The sequence below is a fragment of the Lissotriton vulgaris genome, chromosome 2_1 (assembly GCF_964263255.1).
Source record: "Lissotriton vulgaris chromosome 2_1, aLisVul1.2, whole genome shotgun sequence".
Lineage (NCBI taxonomy): Eukaryota > Metazoa > Chordata > Amphibia > Caudata > Salamandridae > Lissotriton > Lissotriton vulgaris.
This window is the reverse complement of record NC_141687.1, coordinates 222,071,237-222,091,268: the sequence shown is the minus strand read 5'-3', so window position 1 is coordinate 222,091,268 and position 20,032 is coordinate 222,071,237. Positions and strand designations below refer to the sequence as shown.

At 48.2% G+C, this 20,032-nt stretch overlaps 1 protein-coding gene across 1 annotated transcript in view; it reads right to left on the bottom strand.

Moving 5' to 3' along the window:
- LRWD1 (leucine rich repeats and WD repeat domain containing 1) overlaps window positions 1-20,032 on the bottom strand; it is a 245,713-nt gene that overhangs the window by 146,669 nt on the left and 79,012 nt on the right. The window contains exons 4-5 of the mRNA XM_086954793.1: window positions 10,543-10,662; window positions 8,848-9,000 (exon numbers count right to left, since the gene is read on the bottom strand). Of these exons, the coding sequence (XP_086810919.1) occupies window positions 8,848-9,000; window positions 10,543-10,662 (273 nt within the window). The remainder of the gene's footprint in view (window positions 1-8,847; window positions 9,001-10,542; window positions 10,663-20,032) is intronic.

Sequence of the window (20,032 nt, the reverse complement as noted above, 5' to 3'; positions counted from 1 at the left end):
GGAGAATGCCGAAGAAGGTTGAAAAGCGCATGAATACCGACCAGATGCTGCGTGTTCTCATGAAGGAGATGTCCGAGCTAAGGAAGCGGGTGGACAAGAATGAGGAAAGGGGCCCAAAACGTCCGTTGGCGGGAGCAGCCCCGGGAGGGGAAAGCAAGAGGCCCAGGAGGGGGGCGGCGGGAGAGGAGATCCCCGGTCCCAGTGCTCCGCTCGAGGCTCCAACTCCCGTGCCAGAGGAGGGGAATCCGATCACCCCCGTGTCCGAGGATGATATGCCGCCCGAGTTGGCAGCACAATTGGCAGCGTGGTTGGGGAAAGGTAACGAGGGCGCCACGGCTGTCGAAGCGCAGGAGCTGATTAAGCAATTGCGTGAGAAACGGGAAGCAGCCAAGGTGCCCGTGCCGGCTGCAGTGGGGGACAAGGCACCAGGGATGGTTGCGACCACAGAGGCAGCGTCAGGTGCAGGTAAGCGGCCATTGCCGATCGCGAGGGATGAGTCAACACCCTCTCGGAGGGAAAAGTTGGGGCAACATGTTCCTTTGGCAATTAAGGAAAAGATTTGGGCGGGGGAGTATGTGAACATTTTTTCGTTACTTGTAGATCATTATGAGGTGGAGCATGTAAAGAGTCAGAAGGACCTAATGCATCCGAGTGTTTGGCGCGCAAAAATGGCCGCCTTTAAAGTGAATGAGAATATCGCCAATTGGGGCAATGCCTGGGGAATCTTTACATCAATCCTTGGGGAACGTAGGCCTGAGTTGCTTTCCGAGTTCCCAATCTACCAATCACGAATCATGGGGTACTCGACATCGCAACAGGGGAATCATTGGTTTTGTTACGACAATATGTTCAGAAAGGAAAAGGAGCATAATAAAAGTTTAACCTGGGATTGTTATGATGCCTTGACCTGGGATAAAATGAAGGAGTCAGGGATGTTAAAAATGCCGTTGGTGGGAAGTAATGTGGGTGAATACTCCCGACAATATGCGGGGACGCCCTTTCGATCAGGTTCGGGGGCCGACGATCACTCGAAACCTACCGGCAATACCGGAAGAAAGGGTTTCTGTTTTAATTACAACAGAGGAAAATGTACGAGACCGCAGGGATCGTGTAAATTCAAACATGAATGTAGTGGTTGTGGGTCGTCCCATCCTGAGGCCTCGTGCAGAGCCAGAACGGGTGATAACGGGGGGAGAGGAGGCGCCAAACAGGTCTAATATAGTCCGAGGGGCGCCTTTACCCACTCCCATTGATACCCTGGCAATGATCCCTTGGCTCAGTGATTACCCGGATCGTACTTCTGCTGGGGTGCTGCGAAACGGTTTTTCGTATGGTTTCCGCATCCCGGTAGGGGACTTTCAGGGTGTGGATAAGTGTAAAAACCAACTTTCCGTCCTGCAGCATACAGCCGTAGTACAGGATAAGATCCGAAAAGAGGTGACTCGAGGTCGGGTCGCTGGCCCGTTTAGTGTACCCCCAGTTCAGAATTTTGTTTGTTCTCCCTTAGGGGTAGTCCCCAAGAAAGACCCTGGAGAGTTCCGACTAATTCATAACTTATCAGTTCCACGAGGTCTTTCCGTAAATGAGGCAATCGATCCAGAAGTGTGTTCGGTGCGGTACGCATCCTTCGATGAGGCCGTAGCCATTTTGAATCGCCTGGGGCCCGGGGCGCTGATGGCGAAGTCAGATATCGAGTCAGCTTTCCGATTGCTCCCGGTACACCCAGACGACCAGCGTCTCCTAGGTTTCATGTTTCAGAGTTGTTATTACATGGATAGGTGTATGCCGATGGGGTGTTCTATATCCTGTGCTTATTTCGAGAAATTCAGTTGTTTTTTACAATGGGTCTTCACAAAGAGAACGGGTTTCCAAGATGTAATGCACTACCTTGATGATTTCTTATTTCTTGGGGCAGCCGGGGGTCTTGAATGTGGCCGGGCCTTGGCCGAATTTTGTGTGTTGATGAAACAGTTAGGCGTGCCATTGGCGCCGGGTAAAACAGTGGGTCCCACGACTTGCCTCGAGTTTCTGGGGATCGAGTTGGACTCCATTGAGGGGTGTTTCCGTTTGCCAGCCGAGAAAGTGTTGAAGTTCAGGGCTGCGCTGCAACTGTGTATAAATGCATCAAAAGTTACGCTGCAACAATTACAGCAGGTGGTGGGACAGTTGAATTTTGCCCTGAGGGTAATACCAATGGCCCGCCCCTTTTCCCGTTCAATTGCCCAAGCGATGGTCGGCCTTAAAAAAGGCCATCATCGCACGAGACTATCGGCCGAGATCCGCCAGGACATGCGTATTTGGTTAGCATTCTTGGCGGATTTCAATGGTAGAATCGTCTGGAATAAACCAGCCGTGTCTTCTGAGGAGCTGGGGCTATGGAACGATTCGGCGGGAAGCATAGGTTTTGGCGCCATCTTCGGCACAAAATGGTCGGCACAAAGATGGCCGACTTGGTGGCATGAGAAGGGTCTGACGAGTAATATTGCTTTCCTCGAACTGTTTCCCATCTTGGTGGCCTTGAGAACATGGCCCGATGGGTTCAAAAATCACTCGGTCATATTTTGGTCGGACAATATGACTGTGGTCGAGTGCATCAATAGTCAGGCAGCACGTTGTAAACTGATCTTAAGACTGCTTAAAGAAATTGTTTTACTGTGTATGCAATTGAACGTGCTATTCAGAGCAAAACACGTGCCAGGGGTGATGAATCAGGCAGCTGACGCACTGTCTCGTTTTCAAATGCAGGCTTTTTCGGGTTTCCTTCCCTCAGCGGACCCGGAGCCGGCACCCTTTACCGAAGCTCTCTGGTCTCTCGGTGCCCCGAACTTCGTCACCTCGTGGGAGAGAGTCTAGCACCAAGGACGAGGAAGGCATATGAAGGGGCGTTTCGGGCCTATTTAGCCTTTTTGGGGAGTGATAGAGAGCGGCTTTGGGGTCATGAGGAATGGGTGGTGAATTTCCTGATGTCTTTACGTAGGGCTGGGAAATCGGTGGCTACGGCCCAGAGGCATCGTGCTGCCATTTCCTTTGTTGCCAGAGCACACGCTATCCAGGACCCAACAGCGTCTTTCGTTGTACAGAAAGCGCTGCGTGGGTGGCAACGCCTGGAGGGTCGCAGAGTAGATGAAAGGCGCCCGATAGGTTTGGATAGATTGTCCCAGTTGTTGGCTACACTTCCGGCCACATGTTCATCTCAGTTTGAGGCAGTGCTGTTCCGAGCCGCGTTTACGCTAGCATTTCACGGAGCAATGCGGGTAAGCGAACTAGTTGCAAGGAACAAACTGGATGTGGCGGGGGGTTTGTGCCAGGAACACGTCCAGATCAGGGGAGAAACAATGACTGTTTCCTTTGTAAGGTCTAAGACTGATCAAGATGGGATGGGTGACTGCGTCATCATACGCAGGATTCCTGGGTCCTCCATATGTCCGGTAAAGTGTTTAGAGGAGTACCTAGCACGAAGGGTGGCATCATGGGGGGGGACTTTGTTAAGACACGCGGACGCCACCCCACTGACGAAATTTCAGTTTCAGCGGGTGCTTGCGATGTCAGTTGCCGCTGCGGGCTTCAACCCGGGCGAATTTGGGACCCATTCCTTTCGGATAGGGGCTGCTACGGAAGCTACAGCCAGGGGTCTTAATGTTGAGCAAGTGAAGCGAATGGGGCGTTGGTCCTCCAATTGTTATAAAAGATATGTGCGGTTGCACATGTTGTGAAGCTGTAATTATGTACTCTGTACTCACGCTTCGTGTTTTTGTTTGGTTTCAGTTACGCAAGCCTACGAGGCGGGGCGGACTATGCAGTCGACCTTACACCGGGTCAGCGGTCAGACATCACCGGCTGTGAAAAAGGAGGTGTGGGTCGTGGGCCACTCATACGTGAGGCGTGCCGCGGACGTATTCAAAGCAGGTGACATGATTCACGTAGCTGGGGAATACGGGTACAGGATGTCCTTCTACGGAAGGGGCGGTCTCTGTATTGACCAGTTTCAAACATTTTTTGAGGGTTTGTTAGGGCGGACAAGGTCACCGCCGTCTATAGTGATAGTGCATGTTGGGGGCAATGATTTGGTCACCATCGGTAGACGACTACTCCTGGAGGCAATGCTTTCCACTGTAAGTTGGTTGGCGAGGAGAGTTCCGGGGTGCACGATTGCATGGTCCCATTTGATTCCACGAAAAGTGTGGCGGGGGGCTATCTCTATACCTGCTTTGAATCACTCTGTTAGAAAGCTTAACAATAAAGTGAGTAGGTTGTTCCGTTCCAGGACATTGCATTCTATTTCTCATAGCTGTATTAATGATGACAGGATGTATTCGGGGGATGGTGTGCATTTGTCTTGGGTGGGGAATGAGTTGTTCTTAGGAGATCTCTTAGCATGGTTGACATCTTTGAAACATGACCTTTAGGCAGGAGTTTTGTGGGGGGTCCGGATAGCCGGTCAACTATCCGGCCTGTGGCGGTAAGGTCATGATCGGTGAGCACTAATTGGAAGATCCCTATGAGTGGGCGTCACCCAACACGGATGGGAGCGCTCGGGGGAGGTGGCCTTTGGCCCCTCAACGGGGAGGCGGTCCCTTCTAAGGATGGGTCGCCGGAAGAAGAGGAAAGGCGGTCAAGGCCCCTTCCTGTGTAGGAGGGGTTACAGCCCCCTCCTGGGGAATTTCCCGGGGCCAGTGACATCTGCGACGGCAGATGCGGTAAGTTGTGTGGGGTTGGGGGGAGGTCTACTATACCTTCTAGATACCTCACACGAGTCTTCGAACGACCTTTAACTGGCGTCGAGTTGATAAGTGCCCCCGTCAAGACAAGGGAAATTGTAGTAGTTGCACGTGAGTACGCCTCAGTGCTGTCGCCCCCTCCCAAGTGGGGGGGGTATGTCTGGTTAGGGATCTTGACACCGGTTACGACCTTGCCGTTGGCCCTTAAACGTTAGGATGTACAATTTCAATGTTTCAAGTAAATGTTTTGTAGGATGTTAGATCGGCTAGGAGAACCTCTGTATTAGAGAATCTGTTAAGGTTAGCCAAACATCGCAGTGTGGTATGAAATTGTACATTAATGTTTAATTGTTTTTAATTTTGTTTTAATAAATACGGCCGGGAGGGTCACTCCCTCCCACTTCCAAAAACTTCAAGAACTGTTTCCGGTTTCCCTCATTTGGGGATTGTGTTGAGAGGGGGTGGCGGGTATCTCAGCCATATGGAAAGGGGCGACCACTCGGTCCCCCCGAACGTATGGCAGAGTGCCTCGATCCCCCCGGGAAGACATTTTTGGGCGGGAGGCGCGTCTCGGCTGGTATGCCCGAAGCGGCGTAGCCGGGGCGCGCTTTTTCCCGCCCTTGAGTGGGCTGGCCTAGACACGGACGCCGCCGGCCACGCCCTCGGGGCAGGCAGGGGCGGGTTTACGCCCGCCCTGAAGATGGATAAAAAGAGACGCAAGACCAGAAGACATCCTCTTGTTCCTGTGCTCTGAAGCTGCACCTCCCCGCTGCACGTGAGCTCGAGACGGAACGAAGAGCCAATTTTGACCCACCCACCAGCCCCTGAGGACAGCTAATTGTTTTAATAAAATTGATCAGTTATTCTATTTCGTTTTCAGGTTGTTTTGGTGTTATCTTGATATTTAATGTGTAATAAAGATTGGTATAATGTTACAAGTTGGTGATTAAAGAATGTCGGATTTAAGGTCCATTTAGACACAGGTTTTTCGGTCATAGTGGCCAATGTAGTTTCGTTTAGTTAACACTTGTCGTATTTATTTCGGTCAGGCGGTAGGCGGTAAGGTCATGATCGGTGAGCACTAATTGGAAGATCCCTATGAGTGGGCGTCACCCAACACGGATGGGAGCGCTCGGGGGAGGTGGCCTTTGGCCCCTCAACGGGGAGGCGGTCCCTTCTAAGGATGGGTCGCCGGAAGAAGAGGAAAGGCGGTCAAGGCCCCTTCCTGTGTAGGAGGGGTTACAGCCCCCTCCTGGGGAATTTCCCGGGGCCAGTGACATCTGCGACGGCAGATGCGGTAAGTTGTGTGGGGTTGGGGGGAGGTCTACGATACCTTCTAGATACCTCACACGAGTCTTCGAACGACCTTTAACTGGCGTCGAGTTGATAAGTGCCCCCGTCAAGACAAGGGAAATTGTAGTAGTTGCACGTGAGTACGCCTCAGTGCTGTCGCCCCCTCCCAAGTGGGGGGGGTATGTCTGGTTAGGGATCTTGACACCGGTTACGACCTTGCCGTTGGCCCTTAAACGTTAGGATGTACAATTTCAATGTTTCAAGTAAATGTTTTGTAGGATGTTAGATCGGCTAGGAGAACCTCTGTATTAGAGAATCTGTTAAGGTTAGCCAAACATCGCAGTGTGGTATGAAATTGTACATTAATGTTTAATTGTTTTTAATTTTGTTTTAATAAATACGGCCGGGAGGGTCACTCCCTCCCACTTCCAAAAACTTCAAGAACTGTTTCCGGTTTCCCTCATTTGGGGATTGTGTTGAGAGGGGGTGGCGGGTATCTCAGCCATATTAACAGTTGCAAACACTCGGATGTGTACCAATCACATTATAGAAGTCGATAAGCTTTCACCGACTCCTACAAAGCGATTGCAACCACATACGGATTCCCTACTTGGAATGGGGCTATTGCGGGTGGCCCTTCCAAATACAGCATCAGAACGTATCAATGTTTTGCAAGTGAAATCCAGTCACGAAACATTGAAAAAGTGCAGATGTTCAAGTTGAGATGGTAAGCCATTCACAAAAGGGAAGAAGTCACCTTGGGACCCTTCCTCTATTTGAATCTTGAAGAAAAGAAAAACAACGTTTGTTGGCGAGTAGGCAGTGGTGGAAGTTATGGGAGGAGGAGCACTGCCAACCTTAAAATAAACTTTTCAAAGAAAGAAAGTGTTAATTTTTAAACATAGCATAACACGGTTTCCTTTCAGGAAAATAGGCTGCATTATAAAAAATTAAAATCCAGCTGGAGTTAAAGGAGATCACAGATAGATTGTCTGCTGACCCTAGAAGGCCACCACCCTGTGAGGTCCAATTAGATAGAGTTGCAATCTGAGATCTACGTGATTAAAATCAATGGTAGATCGGATTACAACCTATTAAAAATCTAAATTTAGCAAACTGACATATTAGTAGGTAGATTGATAGGTAAAAATTTGTACTGGTGACAAAAATGTTGACACGCATTGGGCCCACATCAGGTATGGTACTAACACAGAATTTGAACTTTGCATAATAATAATAAAAAAAGGCTGACTATGCTTATTACTGCACTTATACGGAATAACATGTTACTACACCACATTTATTTATACTGGCATTGCACTATATATTATATATATATATATATATATATATATATATATATATATATATAGTCAAGAGGCCCCACTCTGCAAGTTGGCTGGAGAACTGCTGGCTCCTGCGTTTGGAACGCTCTTTTCTTCATCCAAGATATCGGAATTTCTCCAGCCCGCCTCAACAAGTAGGAGATGCGAGGGCTGCTGCCAAGTGCAGCTTGTGACTTCACGAGGGGTTTTCTTCACTGCAATGTAAACCCGCAGCCCAGTGGACACTATTTTCAAGAGGCTCGAGTGTAAGGGGACTTAAGGAAGCACTTTGTGATTTCAAACGGTAACCAGGAAGACTTTCAATCTGTCACCCGTGTTTCCCCTGCAGTGCACCAGTAGAGAAGTGAGGAATGATGTTTTGATTCGGCTCCGCGCAACCTCGACCCAGGCAAGATGAACTCTGGGAGATGTAGTGTGTATTGCATTACACTGAGGGGCGAGCACATGACCAGGAGCATTGTGCACTTCCACCAATCAGAGGGATGCAGGACTATTTAAAAACACAGGTGGGGCAGCATCCTGGTATTACAGAGGCACCCGAAGAAGGCTAACCCGCCGAAATGCATCGTGCCAGACATCTGCTTCAATAAAAGGCTTCCAAGAGAAATTTCCCCGTGTGGCCTCTCTTTCGATAATGGAGGGGTTTGTCTATATATATATATATATATATATATATATATATATATATATATATATATATATATATATATATATATATATATATATATATATATATATATAAATAAAAGAGTTCCATTAAAAATTTCATTTTAGGTAGAATTTAATAAAATTTGCTGAAAACAATTAAAAACATCCCAAATTGACACAGCCATAGCAGGAACTAAAAGTTCAAGACTTTATTACCAAGTCCAAATAACTAGATAACTAGTTCTGCAAACTCAAACATTGGACTTAACCTCCAAGGAAGCAAATTCAAAAGTTTAACTCTCTCATTTAGAATTAGCTTCGGGTCTTTAGCTCACACAAACCACTCCAAGAACTAAAGAAAACAGCACACATTTAAAATTACCAGTTCGGCAAATTAGGAAGGCCCCACTACCAACTACAACAACAAGTGGTTTACCACACTTCAGTCAACAACAGGTTTTTTTCTGGCAATGGAGAAGAGTGAACAGATTTAGATCAGGCAGAGGAACAGCACAAGTACAAATTACATTACAAGGTAAGTAGGGAAACTACTATTGTTTTTCATTTTAATCCAGCTGTTATTTGGCGAAAGAGTTCTGTTTTTGCATAGAATACAGGATCGAGATCAGGGCGGAGTACTTACATTGACTGGATGTTGAACTCAGATATTTAAAGGGATTCAGGAGGATGGGCCCCTTCAAGGCAGACTTTTTTGCACACCACGGAGTTCTATTGTACTCACCATTCTCGATAAATATTCCATACTACTGAATAACGTTCAGAATTGTCAATATCTTTATTTTATATACAGATGATCAGTTTTATTTAATCATGGGACTTACCCTCCACTTTGTGAAATCACGGAGGGAGTTTGGTCCGTATTTGATCTGCACCATCGCTGACTTTACAAAGTCTTTTCTGACTGAATTAATATGTGTTGCTGAGAAACTCTGGGGTAGTTGATTGCTGTAGTTTTGGTCCCAGTGAGCAGACACCTGTTTAAAAGGAAATCTTTGTTGCTTTAAACACTTATGCATTGTGGACTGTACAGTGCAGCTATTTTACAGAAGAACAATAATATATCACTGCAAGTACTGGCAGTCTACCAAAGATTTAAAAAAATTAGTTTTTTGCTTTCTTACTCCGTATATACATTTGGCAAATTTTCCTTACAAAAAGGATTGTTCTCACTCTTTGGGATCAGAAATCACTTCCTGTGCATTTAGGAAATAAATATGGTTTATTGTTCAGTAATGTTTTGTTGAAGAGTATTTGTAAAGGACTGGCACTTAACTATTTCTAGACCGACACACCTGTGTGAGGCAACTGATCAACCTATCAGGCGTTCACTTAAACAGAGTAGTGCAGCGTTCTTTAACTTTGAGAAAAACCTCAAAAACACTTACAACATCTCAAGGAGGGCGCATTTTGAAAAGACTTAACATTTAGGAAAGAACCTAGAAACAGAAGCCGGACATTCCAGTAAATGTCCTGGAGGAAGCTAAGAATTAGTATCGGTGCAAATGATTCCTTACAAAGAAAAAACATTAAGCTATCCAAATATTATACTTTAACCATTAGCACAATGAAAATGTATGTAGGATTCATAAGCATTTAGCAGCTATTGAACAATATCATAATTAAGAAAAGAGCATCATTGTCTTTGTAATTAAAGTATTTAAAAATAAATTTAATAAAATATCTCTAAAAATGGGTAATCGCAAGTTATATTATCAGGCATTTTGAACGCTCACAACTGATACTAGATTGGCACTGTATCACGCAGTTTTGTCATGTCGCGGCCAACTTGATGCTGCTGGTATGCATGAGTTGTATGCCAAATTATGGACTTCACATTACCGACTTCCAGCATATCGTCAAGGTAAGCATACAGTGGCAAGTATATATTTACTATTTCAACTCTGTATCTACTTCCTTTGACAATATGTTGGTAGTCGATATTATATAGACTATATAAGTGTCGATCAATACAAAATACACCATCTTTTGGTAGAATATTGTGTATGCGCCAATTTTTGCAGACAAGAAGTATAGGAAGGGTTTTATGCACCATTTATTCTACCAAGTGATTGAAGCATAGCTGCATGGTGGATTTCGTACATCCTCCTTGACAGGGTCATGGTGAAGTCTGAGGGAAGTAGGAAAATGACACACTTCGTAGGTACAGCGAGTCTAAACCAGGAGTAGTGTATGTATTATTTAATGAAATCCAGACATCACAAGAGGCCTAAGTAAAGATCGACCCAGATGTTGTATACTAAAAAATAAAAAAAAGAATTGTCTAATAATATCAATGGACACATAAGACATTTCAGTAGATGGTCTATGATGTCCACACAAGTGGTGAATGTGTGTGCCTGGTTCGAATGGAGTTCAGGAATCGGAGTGATTGGCTTACAATCTGTAATTCTGTGGATGGAATGTGCAATTGCTATTTTTTCACATCAAATGGGTATTTGGGAAACAAACATCAACGTGGATGGAAAAAATCAAGTACTCAAAAAATGTAAGCTTACACGGTTGGTGAGCTCTCTGGCGTTGACAAACCGCACGTGATTGGCTGAGGAGGTTATATCTTTGCCATTAAGGCGCCGAAGAGTTGGCAAGAGACACATAACCTTGTAATCATCGCTGATCTAGAAGAGAAAGGGAAATACAAATCTTAACATGAACATGCAAGTCAACAATTTCTTATAGTTTATACATCGCGCAGCATACACGTGTTTTACTATATCATTTTTAGATGCAATCAGGTACTCCTGACGAAGAAAATGGCATGTGCTAACCCATGCGGTGGTGTGTGCATCTGCTTAAGTACCCTCAACATGTTCGCCAAACTAGAATTTAAAATAAAAATTAAAAAATGAACTGTAACAGAGACTCACTTTCTCATAGGTACTCTAGTTCCTTTCATACTGCAATACCACGCCCAGAATCCTGGAGCCAGGAAGTGCAAGAAGGGTTTTACCATTATAGGTAAAACCCTAAGGACTGAGGGATTAGAGCAGAAATTAATGTTTCCCCATTCATTTCTCCATTTGTTTCCCACTTTTCAACACACCTATTTTGCCAGGTGTTCACAGGTGAAATGTGTTCAATCAAAACCTAAAGTGGTAGCATTACCAAATCATGATTTTCAAGATCCTTCTAATTGAGGCCCTAAATGCCACATCTTAATTTCAAGGACATACATCACTCCGCCAAATAAAGCAACAAGGGGACCTACATTCATCACTCATTCTCAGAAAAGCAAGGAAAGCAGTATCTGAATCCACAATGTGATCACTATCAACTCTCCACTTAATGTGCCATTGTAGGTGCCAAATGTGTGTGGTACTCTTTGTACCTATACAGTCTTTGAGAGGCATTAAAAAGTCAGGGGTGCTGCTCGTCAACTTAAACTAGTCTACACTCATCTGCAGCTGATTGACTTGGGGTACTACCAGTAGTAATTATGATAATTGTATTTTTCAGTTAATTAAAACCATAACAATATTACAGATACTATTTCAAAAAATTACCTAAAAGTTACATTAGTCTAAAAACGTCATAAGATATACATAGTTGTTAAAATATTCTTCAGCTTCTCTCATGGAGCTGCTTTAGCTTTCAGCTCTTGTTCATGAATGCGTAAAAACGTTAACAATTTGCAGTTCATTTGGAATCGGTAGAGTCAAGTCCTCTTTTAATCACGGTTCTACACGATTTTATGCCTCTGTCCACGAACACTCTCCGAAGAAATGTAATTTGCGCTGGTTGCAGTATCTTACAGTGGCATACAAGATGAACCAAAATCTTCCTTTTTATTTCCACAAAGCAGGCATTTTTGGTTCTCCATATGCATCCATTGCAGGGCGTCTGCAAGAGTGGGAAACTTTCCAAACCACACTGCAATTAATTGGCTTTTTACGTGAATAGGAAAAGTGGAATCCAAATAGGCGGCTTGTTTCAGAAGGCGTTCTTTTGGAAAATACGCCTTTGTCAACCAGCAGCGAATGGAACTTTGCGGCGTTGTTTAGTGTTAACCAGAAGGTTGGGTAGGGCATATGTTTTTTCCAGAGATCAGTAGTACAGGTAACCTCTAGCACGTTCCACAAATTTATAGGCTGGCGAGGTTTTATCCTGTTCCAATTCCTGCCATAAGGATTTGTTGAGACTATTTTCTTCTACATTTTGTTTTATCTGATACCACACTTATGTATGTGTAGAGTCTGCCCAATGTTTCGTTCAATAGCCCAAACTCTAAGCACATTCTTAGGGAGCTATAGAACCTTTTTATGAATACTCGTTTTTAGTCTGTTTAGAGTTTCAGAATCCTTCCCATGCATAGCAGCACTGGCTTGAGATAGCGTTGGCAGTGCTTTAGCAGAAATAGTCATCAATAACTGCCTTAATGAAGGTCCCTCCAGTTTCTTAGAAGGTGCTTTAAGGGCAAATGTTAGGGCCCCCGCCCGCTGCCTCATGTAGAATTTCTGGTCTTGAAATGATAACTTGGCTACATAAAATCCCAAATACTTGTAGCATGATACATTCTCTAATAAGGTGCCTTTTATGATGAGAGGCTATTCGGTTTGTAATGAGCACTGATTTAGGTATTGAAAAATGTAGTTCAAATGTATTTACTGACAAAAATTCAGAGAGTTTGTTTAATAGTCTTGTCAAGCCCACCTTACTTAAGCTCAGAAGAACTATATCATCTGCGTAGGCAAGTTGCGACAATTGTAGTTTGCCCAACTTCAGTGAATGTGAATTAATTCTATCAAGCTTTTCCGATAGGTATGAGAAGAATAAATTAAATAGGTGGGGAACCAGCACGCACCCCTGTTGTAGGCCCATGGTGGTATAGGCCTTTCTGGATATTCTAGCTCCATTCCCAAGCTTCACACAAACCCAGGTATCTGTGTAAAACAGCAGTAGGCCCCTCAATATTCTCTCCGGTATATTCCAGGATTTTAATTTAATCCACATAAGTTTCCGGTCTACGCTGTCAAAAGAAGCTTTTAAATCTATAAAACACAGATGTAGGTCCTGTTTCCTGGTTTTGCATTTTTCAGCAATCCGTGAAATAGAAGGATATTCGAGATAGTTCTGATGCCCTTTCTAAATCCTGTTTGATTTTTTGGTATTAAATTACATTCTCTTGACCAGTCTACCAGATCCTTGAGGCAAAATGCTTGGCTTCAACGTCCTGTAAGGCAATTAGCCTTTAATTTTTAGGATTGGATCAGTGACCTCATTTGTAAATAGGGGTAATGATTGATCCCGGCCAACTTTCTGGAACCAGATTATTAATTTCAAATCAGTGTAAAGTTTCACTAACACCGAGCTCCAATACTCCAAATCTGTTTTGGCTGCGTTTGTCTTTATCAGCCGTTTTAGATTAATTGAAGTAATTTCGCCCTGTGGTGAATTAGTAAAATGATATCTTGGGGTGTTAGATTAAAGATGACATGCTGCATTGAGTGATCACTTAAGGTGGTGTACTCTATGAAGAAACAAGCTAAAGTTGGAATCAAAGGAAGTGTTATAAGTGTAAAATCGAACGTCGATTGCGCCCTTGGCCCGTGATATATTTTTTCCAGAGGGCGATCTTTGTCCGTTCAGCACACGCATACCTTGAAACTCAAGATATGTTGCTAGTGGCTGACCAACACGGTCCACACGACAAGTCCCAGCGTGATGTTGCTGTGGAACACACCAAAACGAGTTATCCTCTGTTACGATTTCATCTTCATCCAGTGTAAATATTAGATTGGAATTAAAATCTCCTGTCACTTTTAGATTCCAAGTAGGCTCACTACAGCGTAGCCTTGATATCGTTTTAGTCAGGTAATTTTTCTCCTTTTTTCATTTGAGCATTCGGTTGTGTGTAGTAATTCATTAATAGCGTGTTTTACCTGTACTTGGGTGTTGATCTGAGAATTTTAGAAGTTGTATACTAGGATCCGGAGATTTCAGCTGTTCCGTTGTTATTTTTATAGCTGTGGACACATACTATCGATCCGCTTATTGCTCGACCATATTGCTTGCATTTTTCTGCAGCTACTGTATAGTGGGTGTAACCCACTATTGGAATCTCTACCTGCGACCAAGTTTCCTGCAGGGCTACTATATCACAATCTTACCACTCCTTAAGTGGAAGGTCTTCATCAAGTAATCACCTGGCTCCAGCATGTGTTCCAAGAGAACATGTGTATAGCATTTGTTTCAGAGGTGGTAACCATAGCTCTCTTATGTCAGACACTGCTTTTGTTGCTTAGTATAGTGGGTAGCCAGTTTCATTGATCTTGATTTTGATACTACCAGTAGCAAATATACAACTGTACAGGAGGTTTTCAGTAGAGCGACCGCTGAGCCTGGTTCAGGTGAGGTCGCCCCCACACCACTGCTACTGCCCGCTGCCTGCCTGCCAGCACCTGCACCCTGCGGCTGCCTTCCTCTGCCCGCAGCCCGCCGTCCGCCTGCCGTCGCTGCTCTGTCCTTCTCCCCCCAGCTCCGCCGTTAGTGTGCCCCCCCCTCCCCCAGCCGCAGGACGACCCAGCCACCGCTGAGCCGCCCTCGGCACTTTCCCGCCACTGCCCATTGCCGTCACCGCCCCCCCCCACTGCCCATTGGCCCCGATCCCGCCACCCAGCTGACCCGCCCTCCAGGCTCCTCATTTAAGGGGGACCCTCGCAGGGCTAGGGAGCGACCGCTGAGTCTGGTTCAGGTGAGGTCGCCCCCACACCACTGCTACTGCCCGCCTGCCAGCACCTGCACCCTGCGGCTGCCTTCCTCTGCCCGCAGTCCGCCTGCCGTCGCTGCTCTGTCCTTCTCCCCCCAGCTCCGCCGTTAGTGTGCCTCCCCCTCCCCCAGCCGCCGGACGACCCAGCCACCGCTGAGCCGCCCTCGGCCCTTTCCCGCCACTGCCCATTGCCGTCACCGCCCCCCCCACTGCCCATTGGCCCCGATCCCGCCACCCAGCTGACCCGCCCTCCAGGCTCCTCATTTAAGGGGGACCCTCGCAGGGCTAGGGAGCGACCGCTGAGCCCAGTTCAGGTGAGGTCGCCCCCACACCACTGCTACTGCCCGCTGCCTGCCTGCCAGCACCTGCACCCTGCGGCTGCCTTCCTCTGCCCGCAGCCCGCCGTCCGCCTGCCGTCGCTGCTCTGTCCTTCTCCCCCCAGCTCCGCCGTTAGTGTGCCCCCCCCTCGCTGAGCCGCCCTCGGCCCTTTCCCGCCACTGCCCATTGCCGTCACCACCCCCCCCCCCCCCACTGCCCATTGGCCCCGATCCCGCCACCCAGCTGACCCGCCCTCCAGGCTCCTCATTTATGACGCCCCCGGAGCGACGCGCAGCGGGAGCACCGACTGAGCGCCGAAGGTGCTCCAAAGGTAAGAAGCCTGTCTGCGCCCGTCCGCGCCTGGACCGCGCCCAGCGCCAGGACCCCTGGCCCCCGCAGACCCCAGCCCACCAGCCGGACGTACGACGCCGCCACCCTCAACGCACTCAACACCGGCCGAATCCCGGGATGCTACCGAGCAACCCCGAGATGCACCCACGGACCCTTCAGCTGCCACGCCTGCAAGTTCACCTGCATCCGGACCTGCACTACACCAGCACCCGCCAAGCCGAACACCAGCAGCAACCACCTCAAGTGCATCCTGCTCAACACCCGCTCCGTCCACAGACACGCCGTTCAACTCTGGAACCTCCTCGACACCACAGCTCCTGATATTGCCTTCCTCACGGAAACCTGGATGAACGACTCCTCAGCGCCCGACATCGCCATCGCCATCCCAGAGGGCTACAAGATCACCCGAAGAGACCGAGACAAACAGACGGGAGGAGGCATCGCCATCATCCACAGAGACACCATCCGCATCACGACCAACACCGATGACACCCTGACAACCGCCGAACACCTGCACTTCCAGATACACACCAACCCCAAGACCACCCTCAGGAGGTACCCTGATCTACCGACCCCTGGGACCACGCACTCAATTCAGCGAAGACATCGCCGACTTAATCAGCCCGCACGCCCTCCCCTCTGCCGACTACATCCTCCTCGGGGACTTCAACTTCCACCTGGAGAACAACAACGACCGCGACACTAGCTCCCTGCTTGACAACCTCGCCAACCTCTGACTCAAGCAGCTGGTGACCACCCCCACCCACCTCACCGGACACACACTCGACACCGTCTTCTCATCCAGCAAGGATATCGTCTTCAGCCACGCCACCGGACTCCACTGGACGGACCACAGCTGCATCCACTTCAGCTTCAGAAGGACCACAATCCACCACCACCAGCAACAGGTTGCACGAAGAAGCTGGAACAAGATCACGGCCGACCAACTCGCCACATCCCTGAGCCAGCACCCTCCCGCCAGCTCAACGAACCCCAGCCAGGCCGCCGACAACCTCACGAAGTGGATCAACAGCTGCGCAGACGACCTCGCCCCACTGAGGACCCCACCCAGCTGACCCGGCAGCAAGAAGGCCCCATGGTTCACCGACGAACTCAAGAGCTCCAAGAAGAACTGCCGAGCCCTCGAGAAAGCCTGGAGAAAAGACCCAACACCAGACAACATGACCACCCTCAAGCTCGCCACCCGAAAGCACCATCAACTGATCCACGCCACCAAGAGAACAGCATTCAAGGAACGACTGGACAACAACGCACACAACAGCAAGGAACTCTTCAACATCGTGAAAGAGCTCCCCAACCCCAACGCCGGAAACAACGACATCACCCCTTCGCAAGACCTCTGCAACACCCTCGCCTCCTACTTCCACAACAAGATCGCGGACATACACAACAGCTTCAGCACTCAACCGACGAACACCACGACCGAACCACCGCCCCCCACCACCACCCTCCGCGCCTGGACTCCGATCAGCACCGAAGACACCGTCCTCACGATGAACTCCATCCACTCCGGATCGCCGACCGACCCCTGCCCTCACCACGTCTTCAACAAGGCCGACGCTATCATCGCACCCCACCTGCCGGACATCATCAACACCTCCTTCGACACCGCTACCTTCCCGGAGAGCTGGAAGCACGCCGAACTCAGCGCTCTACTAAAGAAGCCATCAGCCGACCCCACCGACCTCAAGAACTACCGCCCCATCTCGCTGCTCCAGTTTCCTGCAAAAGTCATCGAGAAGACAGCCAACAAGCAGCTGGCCGCCTTCCTCGAGACAAACGGATCCCTCGACCCCTCGCAGTCTGGCTTCCGGGCCAACCACAGCACCGAGACCGCCCTGATCGCAGTCACCGATGACATCCGAGCGCTGCTCGACAACGGAGAAACAGCGGCCCTCATCCTCCTGGACCTCTCCGCGGCCTTCGACACTATCTGCCATCGTACCCTAGTACAACGCCTCAGCAACGTCGGAATCCAGGAGAAGGCACTGGAGTGGATCATCTCCTTCCTCACCGGAAGGACACAGAGAGTCCGCCTCCCTCCGTTCAGATCTGAAGCCACCAAAGTCATCTGCTAGGTCCCTCAAGGCTCCTCGCTCAGTCCAACCCTCTTCAACATCTACATGAGCCCCCTCGCAGACATCGCACGCCAGCACAACCTCAACATCATCTCCTACGCCGACGACACCCAGCTGATCCTCTCCCTTATCAACGACCCCGCCACCACCAGAGCCAACCTTCACGAAGGGATGAAAGAGGTAGCCGAATGGATGAAGAACAGCCGCCTGAAACTGAACTCAGATAAGACGGAAGTCCTCATCCTGGGATCCTCACCCGCCGCTTGGGACGACTCCTGGTGGCCCCCCGCCCTAGGCAGCGCACCCAAACCAACAGACTACGCACGCAACCTGGGCTTCATCCTGGACTCCTCCCTCTCCATGACCAGACAAGTCAACGCCGTCTCCTCGTCGTGCTTCAACATCCTGCGCATGCTACGTAAGATCTTCCGGTGGATCCACACCGAGACCAGGAAGACGGTCACCCAGGCCCTCGTCACCAGCCGACTGGACTACGGCAACACCCTCTACGCCGGAACCACCGCCAAACTCCAGAAGAGACTCCAGCGGATCCAGAACACCTCAGCACGACTCATCCTGGACATCCCCCGTCGCAGCCACATCTTCGGACACCTGAGAGATCTGCATTGGCTTCCGGTCAACAAGAGAATCACCTTCCGTCTCCTCACCCACGCACACAAAGCCCTACACAGCCAAGGCCCAGGATACCTCAACAGCCGCCTCAACTTCTACGCTCCCAAACGCCAGCTTCGATCGACTAGCCACGCCCTCGCTGCCATCCCCCGCATCCGTAGAGCCACCAGAGGGGGACGGTCCTTCTCCTACCTCGCCGCCAAGACATGGAACTCCCTCCCCACCCACCTCCGCCTGACCCAGGACCACCTCGCCTTCAGGAAGCAACTCAAGACCTGGTTGTTCGAGCAGTAGCAGATCCCCCTCCCCCAGCGCCTTGAGACCCTCTGGGTAAGTAGTGCGCTATATAAATGCGATGATTGATTGATTGATTGAGGAAACGGAAGCATGATGGTGGGTTTGTTCCCAGAAAATGTAGCTCCCTTTTTCTTTCGTAACTCATCCTTAATGTAAATGACTGTAAAAGGGAACATTTACAGTCCATACCAAAAACAAAAACCTCAGCTACTGTATTACTAATGATAAAAAAAATTATAAAAAGAGAACAGCCTGCTCGGAGTACCAAGTTTCCAAAACAAAGTATGACAGGGGTTGACGAACAATACTGTAAGAGTATCTTGTACAGCATCCGGATCAGATTCAGATGAAAAGGTAGTAATTCCTGGTTGTATTCTAGTTTGCAAAAGAGTGGATCAACTGATGTCATTAGAGAGATTTGCGTTGTACACGAGCGCAGCAAAACAGAAAATCCTGTATTCACAGCGTCCTATCCCTTCTACTGAATGAAGGTGTGGAATGAAGCTTCTGTTTTCCAAAGTTTGGAAGTAGTGCTCCCTACTTAACGGGCTTATTCACTCATGTCACTTTTGTTGGAACACCTACTGTATAAATTATTACTCATGGTTTTGCTATGCAGACATAACAAATAGACAATAAATGGTGTCTGCATCCTGCACTAAACATTTGTTTACATGGTTTTCACTGACCAAGGGAGGTTAGGCCTATTCCTCTCTCTCAAGGGGATCATTATTTTATAATCACATAGGGTAGATGCAGGGGCCAGGTGGTGCAACAGTTCCCTGCACGTATTGCTGAGAAGAAGCAACTGGGACCCATGCCTGGATAATGAGGACACCCCCGCTACAGTGGTATGAAGCCACTGAGTTCTCCTCGTGGTGGCAGAGAACCGGAGTTGGAAGAGCAGGGCAATCAATTGGGTGGAGCTAGTCACGTGGCCCTTGTTAACTACTTTGACTAATGACTGCTTGCAGACTATAGAGCAGCGATGGACCATGGTCTTGGGTGTATTGCCATGCAGACAGGATAAGAGGGGAGGAGTTATGTGAAGAGAAAGGTCCTTCGGTGAACAGGTCATTCAAGGAGAATAAATCAAATGGACTGTGAGAAACGCAGGAGTTATTTTGACCAGAGCATCCTGGCTTTTTGCTAGCCTCTGGGTCGATGATGGAAGAAGAGGAACCCAGAGTAGCCAATATGACCCAAAGAGAGACCTGATGGCACTTCTGAAAGACCTCATTGCTGAGACTAGTAACAGCACAAAACGTCTTACATGGAACACCGTTTGGAAGAAATGTCTTTGAAAGTCAGTCAGAAAACCGAATGGAAGGGTCTGGAAAAGAAGTGGAAAGCACAAACCCAAAGACGATACCAGGCAGCAGATGGCAGCCTGCTATTCCTGTTATCAGAGGACTTCTAAGCAACCCCCAGTGTAACTGAAACAGATTAAGAACCTTTGGCTGTTTAAAAATACTAACCTTTCTCTCATGTTTTTGAGAAAGATCCTCCTGCTGCTCCAACTACCCCAACTACCCCAAGACCCCAAGACCCTGAATGAACCAGACTGGATGGTGACACTAACCT